The sequence below is a fragment of the Castor canadensis genome, chromosome 7 (assembly GCF_047511655.1).
Source record: "Castor canadensis chromosome 7, mCasCan1.hap1v2, whole genome shotgun sequence".
In the NCBI taxonomy this organism is placed as follows: domain Eukaryota; kingdom Metazoa; phylum Chordata; class Mammalia; order Rodentia; family Castoridae; genus Castor; species Castor canadensis.
Window position 1 is genome coordinate 90,770,042 of NC_133392.1, and position 14,181 is coordinate 90,784,222.

The 14,181-nt window shown below is 40.2% G+C and overlaps 1 protein-coding gene across 3 annotated transcripts in view; it reads left to right on the forward strand.

Annotated features, from left to right (window-relative positions):
* The first annotated feature begins 561 nt into the window (after positions 1-561).
* Positions 562-14,181, forward strand: part of Syde2 (synapse defective Rho GTPase homolog 2) — a 43,055-nt gene continuing 29,435 nt past the window's right edge. Inside the window, exons 1-2 of one of the 3 annotated variants that reach the window (XM_074079558.1) lie at positions 562-2,042; positions 10,215-10,889. In XM_074079558.1, coding sequence (XP_073935659.1) covers positions 716-2,042; positions 10,215-10,889 — 2,002 coding nt within the window. In that variant the 5' untranslated portion in view covers positions 562-715. The remainder of the gene's footprint in view (positions 2,043-10,214; positions 10,890-14,181) is intronic. The other 2 variants (XM_074079559.1, XM_020177341.2) reach the window with 2 other exon arrangements.

Consider the following 14,181-nt stretch of genomic DNA (forward strand, 5'->3'; position numbering starts at 1 on the left):
ACTTAAAAAAAGAGAGACACCAGTAGTGATTTTTGCACAAAAGATTTGGTTTTTTTCCTCATTGAAAATGAATCACTGCAAATTCCTTCAAACAGACAGCTGTCGGTGCTGTTCGGAACCTTTCCAGAACACGCTGCACCAGTGAGAGAGACACCTGCACTCCCACTCTGTCCGTCAAAACAATCTTTGTTTTCCCTCAAGTTAGGACTTGCTCCACCTAAGCCACCTCACGCGGCGGTGGCGATGGGGAGGGGCTGCTGAAGGGGCTGGGGTGGCCGCGGGGAGGTCACTTTCCCTTTCTTCACGGCCTGATCAAAACTCCGCAGCTGCCGAGCCGCCCCTCTGCCCGCGCGCTCCGTGGCCCCGGGACCCCTGGCGCTCGGGACATCGGCCCCGCGTCCCTCCGCCCACTCTTCCCGGCCTGCGCCTCTACCTGCGCCGCGCGCCCACCTCGGGAGCGCAGCCGGCCCGCGCGCCCCGTCGCGGCTCGGGGCTGCGGGGCATGCGCGCTGCGGCGCACCGCCCTCCCCCACGCCTTTGCGCAGCAGAGTTATGCCAAGTATGTGAGGAGCCGGCGAGGGCCAGCACCGGTCATGGGGAGCTGCCGCGGCCGCCTCCGCCTCCGCCTCCTCCGCCAGCGCTGCTTTCTCCGCGGCGGGACTCCGGCCTCTCCCCGCGGCGGGGGCGAGCCCCGTTGCTGAGGCGGACGGAGGGGATGGCGGACCCTCTGAGGAGGACGCTGTCCAAACTCCGGGAGAAGCGGGGTCCCCGCGGCGCTGGGGGGCTTAGGCTCCCCGCAGCCGCTGCAGCTACAGTGGCGGCCTCCCTTGCTGCCGAGGGAGACGTCTGGGGTGCCCCGCACTGCCCTCCACGCGAGCGCGCCGGCGGAGCGGGGCCGAGCCTGGAGCAGCCCCCTCCGTCTCCCGGGGCGCGGGGCTCCGGAGGGCGCCCGGAGCGGCTGGAGGCGCTCGGGCCTCGGCCACGCGGTGGGCAGGAGGCCGTCCCCCCGGGCCGCAGGCTCGCTCGCGCTTCTCTGCCAGCCCCGCCGGGCTCCGAGGGCAGCGGAGAGGAGGAGGAGGAGGAGGAGGAGGAGGAGGAGGAGGACGCCGCCGACTACTACGAGAACCTGCCTGGCGGCTCCCAGCCTGCGCCCGCGCCCGAGGGGACGGAGGCGGAGCGGCGGCCCCCGCCTCCCCCCGCGGCGGGCTCCTCCCCGGGGGCGGAGGGCGGCCGCCTGGAGACGGGCAGGCTGCAGACCCAGTTGCGAGAGGCCTATTATCTGCTGATCCAGGCCATGCACGACCTGCCCCCTGACTCAGGCACGCGGCGGGCCGGCGGGGGCTTGGCGGATCGCGGCTGCCCCGCGGGAGCCCGGGCCTCGGACCAGCCGCCTTCCCCCGGCGGCGCTGCGGACCGCGGAGCCTGCCGCCGAGACGGGGAGCGGGGAGGCAGCGACCGCCCTCCGCAGCAGGTGTCCCCGCCCCGGTCTCCTCCGAGGGAGTCGGGGGGAGGCCGGCTGCCGACTCCTCGGATGCGGCTGTCCTGCAGCAGAAGCCTCGAGAGCCTCCGGGTGGGCGCCAAGTTGCCTCCATTCCAGCGGTGGCCCAGCGACAGCTGGATCAGGTGCGGCGCGCGCGGGGAACGGGACGAGCACCCGCCACGTGGAGGCGGGATGGACGGCTGGAGCAGGGGCAGCGCCCGGGCCGCGGCGTCCGACTGCCTCCTGCCTCCCGGCTCCAAGATCCCTGGCCGCTCCCCAGAAAGCCCATTTGGGGGTCCTGCGGGGTCCTCGGTAATTCGCAGCGGCAGAGAAGACCGCCAGGAGGGGCCCCCCTTCCTTAAGCCGCCTGCAGTGACAGTCAAAAAGCTGCAAAAGTGGATGTACAAAGGGCGCCTGCTGTCCCTAGGAATGAGGGGTCGAGCCCAGGGGACAACCCCCAAAGTCCCAGGAACGCAAGCAGTACCTCCAAATCTGGACACTTTGAAAATGCGTGAAAACCACGTCCTCTCGGAGCCTCCAGACCAGAGCGTGACACTGACAGGTAGGTTACTCTGCAGGCGACATGCTAACCCGCGAACCTCAGTGTTTACCAACCGGGCTTCGGTCTCGCCAAGAACGAGGTGCGTTTTTGCAGGTAGATACGTGACTACTAAATTGTCATGAAAGTGGCAACTGAAAGCGATTTCGAGGTGACTTAGTAGAATGTCTCGCATTCAGTCGTTTTCCTTTCTTATAAACAATGGCATGAAGACTCGGGGATTTTGTGTTTTCTTCTCTAAGCACCAGTGTGCCTGCCTTACTCCCTTAGTGCCGCAATGAATAAAGGTTGAGTTCACATCGCACGCTTTTTTGGTAGGTTTAGAGATGGGCGGTGCTGCCTTGATTTTTCTCTGTAGCTTTAGGCAAATCCGGAGACTTTTGTGGAGTTGGTAAATTTGAATTTGATCCAAGGTGGTTTTTACAAGCTTCATAAACTGTCATTTGCTCGTTACACTCTTTTTTTCTTTCTTCCAGGCGCGTATACACACACACACACACACACACACACCCACCCACCCACCCACCCACCCACCCAAGCCAAAGGTGTAAGATTTCTTTTACTTGTGGAAAATCAACGATACTGGTATTTTAATCAAAATTAAAATGTCCCTCACAGACTATTTAAAAAAGTCCAGGCACTTAAAGTCATTTATAAATTTGAAGAAACCGTATGTGCAGAAGTAAATTAATTTTTTAAAAAGCATATTTGCACTTATTTGTATGCGCATGAGTTTGAATTATCAGTGAAAGTTTAGGCTATCAATCTGAGAAATCTCTTGATTATGTTGTAAATATAAAAAAATTTTTTTTTTTTTGTTAAAGAAACTGAGCCAAAAGAACCTGGCCTTTTGAACTACATTCTTAAGTATAAAAACTTTTAGTGAGTTATAAAAGTCTTCATGTTAGCAATGGTTTAAAAAAATATGAAATGCTAAAATGTGTTTGGTGGCTTCTCTGGTAAGAATTAAGTTTCCTACAGGATTGTGTTAATACACATTAACTTTAGCCAGTAAACACTAACAGTGGGGAGAAACAAAGTTCACAAAACTTATAATCAAACAATAAGGTTAAATCAATGATTCTTTTAAAGTGTATGTAAATTAGAAGTGGTTTTGTGTATAAGTCTTCAGTACATACTTGTTAAATTTATCCTCAAGTTTATTCTATTTCTTTTGAATAAAAAAAATAATGGAAGACTTTGGTAAGAGAGGTGTATTTTGTACCGAGGTCACATTAAAAATATGCATTTCTAGGAGTAAAGTATTTGTAATCATTTATTATATTTATTGTCACAATATTTAACCTCCCTTGATCTTGGTTCATTTAACTCTTTGTATGACAGTTGAAATTCAGCCATAACAAAAATCTGTATAAACTTTTGGCAGATTTTTTTACCCTTTTGTTGCAGAGGTAAAACATTTACCATCTAATGGTTTTTAATGCCTTCAGTAATAGAGTAAACAGGATTTAACAGATATTTCCTTTAAGAATGTATCCGTTGTTTTATCCATGAAGACACTGAATATGAAATTGCTAACAATTTTAAAAGAAATTAAAAACAAACATTACAATTACTATGTGATAGTATTTTATAAGAAATCTAAGGTGAGATAAGGGCAAAATAGTTTCTGCCTGGTAGCCAGGGGGAGGTGGAGAAATGACCCAAACATTGTATGCACATATGAATAAAAGAAAAAAGAAGCTATCATAGTCTCTGATGTAAACAGGTTTTTTTGATGTTACTTCCTTTCAAATCATGAATTCATCCTTTAGGAAACACAAAACATGAAAAGAATTTGTGTAGTGTTTACATATGTAGGGTGTAGATTTGGAGAGGATTTTTAAAACAATTTTTCATGAAGGTTAGTAGGTCTGTCAAAGACCATTCTGGATACCTTGTGTGGTTCTTATATAATTTTTATACCCTCTCCCTCAGATATGACAACTGTCATATTACAAGAGCAAAAGTCACATAGGTGTTAGTTAGTTTGCCCAAGGTCTCTCAGCTGGTATATGGATTCAGACTATTTTGTGGATTCAAACTGAGGTCTCATGACTCCCAAATCCTTAGTTATATAAGGTCAAAGAGACTCCAAAGTTTTTTTTAGCGAGTTGAACCAGTTAATTCTATTCACTTGCCTGAACTGAGGAGTTGAGTGGAATTTCTACAAGGTTTAGAGAGGTAAGAAACTTCTTCAATGTTGAAAGAAGCTGGGCGAATCCTAAAATAGGTTTTAAGACTTAAAAAAAAAATTGCTGTATCCATTTTAAACCTTTGCCTTTAAAATGTTTACTTCATATTGATGTTGCTTGGATTCTACTTCTGAGCCAAGCTTTTGGGCGGTGATGGGGCTTGGTAGTTGAGCATATGCTTAGCACACTCACCACCCTGGGTTTATCCCTAGCACTAGATAAAAAAAATAGTGGGGCAGTCCAGATGAAGCAGTACTTCTTGGTTGTAGAAAAGATGTTACATATCCCAAAAGGTTTATGTTACATTTTTCTGTTAATATTATTCATGAGGATACTTTCTTTCAGAATAAAATTATATTTAGAATTTATAACACAGAATAACTATGCAATGGGAAAAGGATACCTAATTTGCATAGGTATCTTGAAAATTTTTTAGACCATACAACAAATGGAAGCCAAACTGATTTTCTATTTTGATTGCTGGTTCCCACCAAGAACTATTAAAGTTTTGATGGTATTATAATGTCAATGATTAGATGCATTTAAGTTGTAGTGTTCCTAGATTGGCCAATTTGTTCCTAATTAAGATGATTATTTAAGAAATCTAAAGTCATTACATGTAGTAAATATTGTCAAGTTTCTGCAAGCCTTAAGATTATGAAGAAATCATAATTTATTTGCCTACTATCCTTCATTATAAATCTTTATAAATAAGTTTTAATAAGTATATAATTCTCATAAATATATTCAGAAGCATGCAAGTTGAGCTACTTTGGCCTTTTATTGCCTTAAAACATAATTAGCCCACCTTGACTCCATTTTTTTCCTTCTATTTAGGTAGTGTAATTTTGTTAGTATTTTATCTAAAATTTTAGACAATTCTTTTAAGGTAGTGTTAATTAGCTGGTATGGTCTTTAATCATCTTGTGTGAGTTGACTTGAGATTGCCACCTGCTTCTTTTCCTAAGTATCTGAAGCTCTGATTTCTTTATGAGGTGCATTCTTTTCTCTGGATTGGCTTGATTCAAGATTAGTAGCATAGGTATATAATTTTTCAGTCTTCTAGGCTTTAAATCCCTCTCTGAGAGAGTGTGCCACTGTGGCCTTGGAAGCAAGTGCAGTTGCTCCCCCCCAACACCCTCCCCCCGCCCCGCCTTTTTTTGTTTTTGTTGGAAGAGTGCCCATGGAACACTGGAGTTGCTGGTGGCTGGAAAACTTAGAGAATTACAAATTCAGCAGAAAGTAGTGTTTTGTTGATTTGAAATCCCTACATTTCTAGATCAATGATTCCCAAGAGATGTCTGTTGTTTATTTTTTGAGAACCACTTAAGACTATTTTCTAGATGCTGCTGAAAGTGTGGCTTACTGTTCTAGAGCAGTGCTTTTCAGAGTTAAGTGCATATGGAGTCCCTGAAAATTTTGTTAAAATGAATATTCAGTAAGTGTGGGCAAGGACAAACTTTCAGTGTTTGTTCTGTTTGGCAGAACACACATTTGAGCAGCAAGGTTCTAGAGTTCTCATGTCCCTGACAGTTTTGGAAAAGCATTCTACCTTATTCTAATACTTGATATGTAAAAGCACTTGAGTTCTTTCTCTTTTTGTCTTATATGTATGAATGAATATTTGACAAGTTTGAGCAGTTCCCTTTATATTGATCACATCTTATACCAATAAATATTAGTAAAATTTTGGAATCTTCAAGATAAGAGGCCATACTGTATCTAATGGTGACTAGAATAGATTCTGGTCTCCTATCACTTACCTGTCTGTGACCCTGGACAAGTTACTCAACCTCATGTGGCCTCAGTCTTCAGATTATTGTAAAGATGAAAGAAGATAATGTATTTGGAACCTTGTTTGGCACTTAGCTGTTATTGTCAAGGTGAAGGCCAGCTAGCTTTGTGAGAACACTGCCTGGTTCCAGGTCTTAGGATTCTGGATGGAGAACAAGATGATGAAAAGTTGAGGAGTGCTGCCTTGAGAAGAACCCTCTTCAGGGGTACTTGCTTATTCTGCTGTTTTCTTTTTTGCTTCCTTCTCTTGCTCCTCCCCATTACTTTTGTGGAACTGAAAACAGACTCCAAGTTTTCTTTTCAACTTTCCTGTCTCAAAAGCAAGTGCACTACTTACTTAAGGGTTTTCATTGAGAGTCACAAGACACAAAAAAGAGAAAAAGTACTTCTTTCCTTTTCATTGTACCTTCTTCCTACTTATAGATTTGCCTGGGAAATATATAGTTATATACATGGAAATATATATTTGTATATGCACATGTATACATATATATGTACATATATTTTTAAAATTTAAAGCACAGATTTAAATATATAACACAGTATTCATAAGAATATTTTTTTATTTAAGATTGTGTGGGGAACTGGAGTTTGAACTCAGGGCTTCCCAAGCTTGCACAGCTGGTGCTCTACTGCTTAAGTCCTTATTTTGGAATTTTAAAACAATGTAAAGAAAAGCAACAGAGCTTATTTCTGCAGTAGAAATTTTTACATGATGAGAAGGTGGCTGTAGATGCTGCACATTTTCAGTAAGGGTTGAAATATATAATTTCTTAGTTTGCTAATGCCTTTGAACTGGGGATGCAAGTTAAATGCTCAGTGAAAGTGATCTAGAGTATTATAAAATAATCATTGAGAAGCTAGGTGCTGATGGCTTACGCCTGTAATCCTAACTACTCAGGAGGCAGAGATCAGGAGAGTCAAAGTTTGAAGCCAGCCCAGGCAAATAGTTCTTGAGACTATCTCAAAAAAACCCATCACAATAAAGGGCTGGTGAGTGGCTCAGGGTGTAGGCCCTGAGTTCAAACCCCAGTGCCACCATAAATGAATAAATAAATAACAGTCGGAAGAACAAAATGGACTTGCGTAGTTCAGAATATTTTCTGAGCTTTGAAAAAACTTTGTAGAAATTGCTACTTCTTCATTCTCTTACAGATTTTCAAAATAAAATGGTTTTAATTGGAATCTGAAAATTATACATGTGTAGCTGAAATAGTTTTTTGCCTAGCAACTTTGAATACTTGTTTTTATATTGTGCGTTCATATATATATGTAGATATATATACATATATATGAAGCAAAGGGTAATTTTTAAATTTATGCTAATAAATTTAAGATAAGCATTAAAGAGAGGGAGGGAATAACCAGGAAAAGGGAGGGAGGGGGAGATTGCAAGAAGGTTTCCATTTATATCAATTTACATTCACAGAATTTACATTTGTATCTGTCTTATTAGCTGAGATAATGAAATGTTTAAAATAATTTATAATTACTCAAGCAATGTTTACTGCTTTGAATAATGTGTTGTTCAATTCAATTTTAATAACAATAAATTTGGCTTTTATCAGAAAAGATAATAACATAGCTCTTCTCTGTAAGTTTAAACTTCAGCATCATGTGTCTTGAAATAGTGCAATAGCAATCAGACTATATGGTTTGAAGCTTTTGTTTGTAGTTTCATTAAGAATAGTTGGCAGTGGAGGGGGAAAATTCAAGTGTGATATATTTGATACATCGTAAGAACCTTTGTAAATGCTACAGTGTACCCATATCCAGCACAACAATAATAAAAAAGAATAGTTATATTGTGTCTCACAGTGTAATTATTCCTTTGTACTTTCATTCAGAACATCAATAGAAGTATCAGCTCATTTAAATATTGGATGCTAGTAGCTTTATTTTTCTAACTGCAGTTCTTTGGAATGTAGTACAAGTAGGAACATGTTTCATTTATAGTGTACAATATGTCAGAAAAATCTCTGATAGGACACAAAATGGTGTGTCTAACTACATAAAATTTTTGATGTTGTAAGAGATATCTGAGAATAAAATAACTGTGGCTCATAATCATCAGGAATTACATAATTTTACCCTTTTTTGCTTCAAATTTATAGTTGTGTCAAATGTATATATAAATAATGTCTTGCCTACATCTGAAATGCTACCAAATAATTTGAGGTTTGGACTCAAATGTGCCTTTGCATGTGATCATTCAGAACCCAGTGATTTCTGGTATATGATCTTCATTCGTTAATTTCAAATGTAAAAGCAATAATCAAAGAAAGAAATGAACTCAATTTAAGGTACTTATTGAGTATCTGTTATGTGTTTACCTTGTAAATCCTGAAGAATAGGAATGATTTCCCCTTAGTAGTAGTTGTAGCCTAGGCTTGCTACTGCAAAGTTTGGAGTCAGAAGAATTTGAGTGCTGCCTCTTCCACTTACCAGGTAGAGTGGGGCAGGGGTGGGGGGGTGGGGGGGTGGGGGGGTCTTAGGCAAGTTACTTGGCTTTTCAGACTGGGATATTATAGTTGTCTGTGTGCTTTGAAGTGATCTCATTTAATCTTTATCAGCAGCTACCTTATGTTGTAAAATGGGATGATATTATCCTATATTCAGAGAGTTGCTTGTTTCCCCACTGCTATTGAGTGGCATGGTCAAGGAGAGGGGTACTATCACGGTTTTTAGTTAGACAGTCTTACTTTGAATATTAATGCCATGACCGTATTCCTCATATTCTTTGAGGCTCCTGATGGGGATCATATGCGTCTGAGACTGCTGAGAATGTTAAATGAAGTTAGGGGCTTCCTTACTGTTTCAGCTCTCCTGCCTGTCACTCCTTTGTTGAGTAAATAAATGACTGATACAGTGGGAGTTCATTGGCGCTTCCTTCCCTTCTGATTGTTAGTCTAATTTCTGCATCCAAAACTTGAATCTCACTTTATGTTTAATTGTTTTGTCTTGATTAATCTACTTGGTTGAGTATGTGTATAAAATTTTAAGGACAAATTTACATTTTAAAGGAGTTTTTCAGTTGAAGGGAGTGTACAGAAAACCTTGTATGAACCTAATGTTTTGCTTGATATTAAGCTCTTCATAATTTAATGTGTTCTAGTGCTAGTACTCTGTTATTTGATTATTGTTTTTATTTGCTGTAACATTAAGATGAATCAAACATATACATTCAAAGTGGCATAAGACCATAGTGCCATAATTTACAAACATGACATGATCTTAGATTTCTACAAATGTGGTCTTACTTTCATTTATGTGTAGTGAGTTATTATAACACATACATATGTTGCTTATTCCCTGCCATTGAAACTTGCTTCATGTAACTTCTTGGAAGCATAAGCCTTCTTCTTTAGATGAAGTAATATTATGTGTACATTCTTAGAGTCTTATTACATTAATTTGTAACATGTAACTATCTGAGGGCTCTTGCTGGACTGTGAATTCTGAAGAACAGGGTCTGCTTTGTGTAGTATGTAGCTCCTTAAGTTTGTGCTTGGCCAATAATAACAATGATAGCTGTGCTGTACTTACTGTGAGACAGAATGCTTGGTTCTAATGTGCAACCTCCTTCAGGGATTTTTATTTTATTTTTATTATTGCATTAAGATATTTAGAACTCAAACTCTGCATAAGACACTACTGTACTATGTGGCTAGGAAACCATGTCATATTGAAATTTTGATAATCAGTAAGGCACACTTTTTTGTTAGGTTATAGAAAATCGATCTGTGTGAAAAGATAGGAATATTGTTCTTTTTAATGACTTCTGGTCCTTTTAATAGTGAGTTGAATATTCAAATATTAATTAAAGGCATACTGTATGTAAAGCATTCTACTTAAGATTTTTTATAAAGTATGTTTTGCTTAGGGTAAGGCTTTGTTAGCAGTATGGTTTATTTATATATATTTATATTTATATATACTATATATATATATAGTTTATTTATATATATATTCTTTTTCCTAGAATTGTATGACACACTAGCATTCTCATTTCTTTATAATAGGAATCATGTTTAGATGGAAAGTCCAGTTTTTTTCTGATTTGATTTTGATCTCTGACTGTGATTAATATTACTTTTTCTTCTCACTTTGATAACTTGTCTGAAGTGACATGTCTTTCCTATTATACCAGGCATTATACTCTATCTTCTTTTCTCCTTTGAAACAGATTTATTTGAAAACGTGTATGGATCATCAATAAAGAGAAGAGAACTTGAAGATCTGAAGGGTAATATTGAATTCAGAGGTCATAAGCCATTTAACAGCATCACTGTTTCAAAGAAACGCAACTGGCTATATCAGAGTACTCTGAGATCTCTTAATCTGGAAGAAAATAAGAAATGCCAAGATAGAAGTCATTTATCCATCTCACCGGTGTCTCCACCTAAACATCAGCTGTCACAGCCTTTCCTTAAGTCTTCTGAAGAGTACTGCACATATATGGTGTGTGACACCACAGACTCTTTATTATCAAGGAACTGTTCTTTCCACTTTAATGAGGAAAATGATGCAGATGATGAAGGAGAAATATGGTACAACCCCATTCCTGAGGATGATGACCTTGGCATATCCAGTGCCTTGAGTTTCGGTGAGGCAAACCCTGCCGTTCTGAAGCTTCCTGCTCTTAATTTGAGTATGTTGTCTGGTAGTGACCTGATGAAAGCAGAACTGTGCTCTTCTGAACACACAGGTGATATTCAGACCACTCAGTCAAATGGAATGAGTCCCGTGGATTCTATCCATTCTACAGAATTTATGCAGCAGTACAAACAAGGACTAGGACACAAGACCCAGGAAGGTATAATGGTGGAGAACAGTCCCATGTTGAAATCTGCTTTTGCAGGTAAAGAACATCATAGAGGTGCCTTTTCTTTCTTTTTTTTTTTTTAGGTCTTTGATAGTTGCTAAAGCTAAATACAGGTCTCTATTGTATTTATTTTCTTTTCTTTATAAAGTGCATAAATTTTCACACAAAACTCAAAGGCTTATAATGTTTTTTCTTTTTTGTGGTGCTGTGGATCAAACCCAAGGCTTTGCACATGTTAGACAGATGCTCTGCTACTGAACTGCACCCTCACCCTTACAAATACGTTTATGCACATGGTGCTTTACCTTTATCACAGGCTTGGTTTTGTAATTCTGGAATGCTTTTGTATGTTGGTCCTTTTAGACAGTAATTGCTTTTCTCTTTTTTTTTTTTTAAGTACCAGGGCTTAAACTCAAGGCCTCATGCTTGCTAGGCAGGTGCCCTTGAGCTATCCCACCAGCCCAGTTGCTTTTCTCTTAGTTGAAGGGGTCTTGTTATGTAGCACAAGTGTTCCTGGAACTTGCAATCTTTCTGCCTCAGCCTCCCGAGAGCTAGAATTACAAGTATGCACCAATGTGCCCAGCTGATAACATTCTTTATATAAATCTTATATTGCTTCCTGTATTCACTCAGTATCTTTTCAGGTTACCAGTGATCATGAGTTTGTGTCTTATGTCTGTTTCCCTATGAGGAAAGGAAAGAAAGAAGAGAAAGAAAAGTGAGGGGTAGAAGTAAAATCCTTGCTAAAAATAGGTGCTACAATAGTTATAGAATCCAAAAAAGAAATAATTGAAGTTTAATATATATTAGATTGAGCCATGTGAAATGATAGTGAACAGTTTTGTTTTCTTTTTTATTTTTTGAAACAGGATCTCACTGTGTAGCCCAGACTGGCCTCAAACTTGGCATCCTACTGCCTTAGCCTCCTGAGTACTAGGATTACAGGTGTGTACCACTATATCCAGCAACCATTTTTTTTTCTTTTTTTTGTCTTTTCTTTTTTGGTGCTGGGATCCAGCAACCATTTTTGATCAGCAAAAAAAAAAAAGCATTTCATATAGTTCAACCTAATGGCTTTGTTTTTCCGTGATTGCAGTTTTCTGATGAAGGCACGTTTGATTGCACATATCAAATGCAGAATAGAATTCAGTTCTGTTTTATGTCAGTTTGATTTATAGAATTTCAAATGATGCAAAATATTCAAAGATATGGGGTATAGCGGATGCTGTCAATGGGTTACCTTATATCCCCTGGATTTTATTATTTGCTTCTTGAATGGGGGAAGCCTTTTCCTACCCTCCAGTAGTTGTATCTCTGCCTGAAGAATTTCTCGGAAGTTAGAGTATCATTCTGCAGTGAGGCTTAAGTGTGCCCCTCAATTGGTTCCTGACAGGCACTAGTACAGGTCTACCCTGGCTCCCTCACCTCTTGGTTAGGTAATTCTGAGTATGTATTCCTCATTGTTTCCCAGAGTTTTCTCGTTCAACTCTGGTTTCCCATAGTGGTAGCAGGCTTGAGAGTTCCCTTGAATTTGCCCCTTAATTTTTGTACTTCCTTTATTTGCAAATAAACGACTTGCGTTTGAATCTTTTTCTCAGGGACATGGGGAGGTAGAGTTAATGTTAAATGAGTAAAAGTGCCATGCTTGGTGGCACAGGCTTGTCATCCCGGCACTGGGGAGGCTGAGGCAGAAGGATTCTAAATTAGAGGACAGCCTGAACCATGCAGTGAGTTTGAGGCCAGTCTATGCTGCCTAACATGACCCTATAGCAAAAAAAAAAAAAAAAAATGGAGGGGAGTGGTGCAAAGCCCTGGGTTTGATCCTCACTACCACAAAAATAAATAAATAAAATATAGAGAGAGGATTCCAAAGCAGTTTATACTGTGTGATGACAATTTTGAAAGAAATGCTGAAAGCTATTTTTTGTTTTCTTGGTGTTGGGATAGAAAGTAACTAGAAACTGTTTTTCTTTGTGCATTTTTAATTGTAGACTAATTTTCTACAGTAAATATGTGTTTACTTTATAACTTGGATGGGAAGAGAAATATCCTGTAAAATGCCGGTTTGAATGGGGGTTGTGATCAGGGTGGAGTGATGGAGGAGACTGTAGCATCACAAATTGGGATGGGTATCCATGGTGAAGAGAAGGCAGGAAGGTGTAAGAACAAGAGCACAGTTACAGAGCCAGCACCTATAAAGTAATACACAGTTTGGTTTAAGTTACTTTCATCAAACTTATATATTTTTTAATGTTTTTGGCAAATTGTGATCCTGTAAAGAATAACAAGCTTAGTATGGAATGACTATTACTTACGTCTTTTTTGTATTCTTATTCTTGAGACAGGGTCTCACTGTGTAGCTCAGGCTGGCCTTGAACTCCCTATTGTAGCCCAAATTGGTCTCAATCTCATCATTCTCCTGCCTCAGCCTCCATAGTGCTGGGATTACAGGAGTGCATCACCATATCTGGCCTTTATGTCTCTTTTTCTTTCTTTTAAACATTTAATTCAAATAATAAGCACAATCCTAAATTGACTAAAGGAAATAGTTACATTTATGTATATGTCTTTTTGTTTGCTTATTTTTTGTTTTATTTCAGTAGTTTTTTTTTTTTGGTAGAAAGGCTATCTAAAGTGATGTTTTCCTTAACAATATTGGCAGATATTGAGAAGTGGTAAAGAGAATGGTTGAATTTCAAAATAATTTTTTTCATATGAGAATAAGAAAGTTAAATTATAAGTGTTTAAATATAAACTATAGTTTTTTAAAAAATCATCCTAAAACCATTTTGACTTATTTTTGACTTACTAACTTCCAGATGAATATGTATTTTATAGAGTTGCAATTAGATCGGGCCTTGTTTATTTATTTATTATTTTTCAGTGCTGGGGTTTGAACTCAAGGTTTGCACCTTGAGTCACTCCACCAGTCCTCTTTGGTGAAGGGTTTTTTTGAGATAGGTTCCCACAAACTATTTGCCTGGGGCTGGCTTGGAACCTTGATCCTCCTGATCTCTGCCTCTTGAGTAGCTAGGATTATAGGTGTGAGCCACTAGCACCTGGCTTGTTTTTGGGTTTTGCTCCTTTTTCTTCTGGTAGCTTCATCTTGCATTACGTGTAGATTAACAGTAAGGTTAAGCTTGTTTCTCAAGCTTTATAGAGTTTAACTGTGTTGGTGTGTCATAATCTGGTATTAGGTATTAATTAGTTGTTTCCATTGCTGTTGCAGTATGCTTTCATTCTGGTCTTTTTGTTACATTAGAATCAATTATTATGATCATTACTAGATCTTAATGGCTAGTGACTACTACTGGTAATTCCTATATTG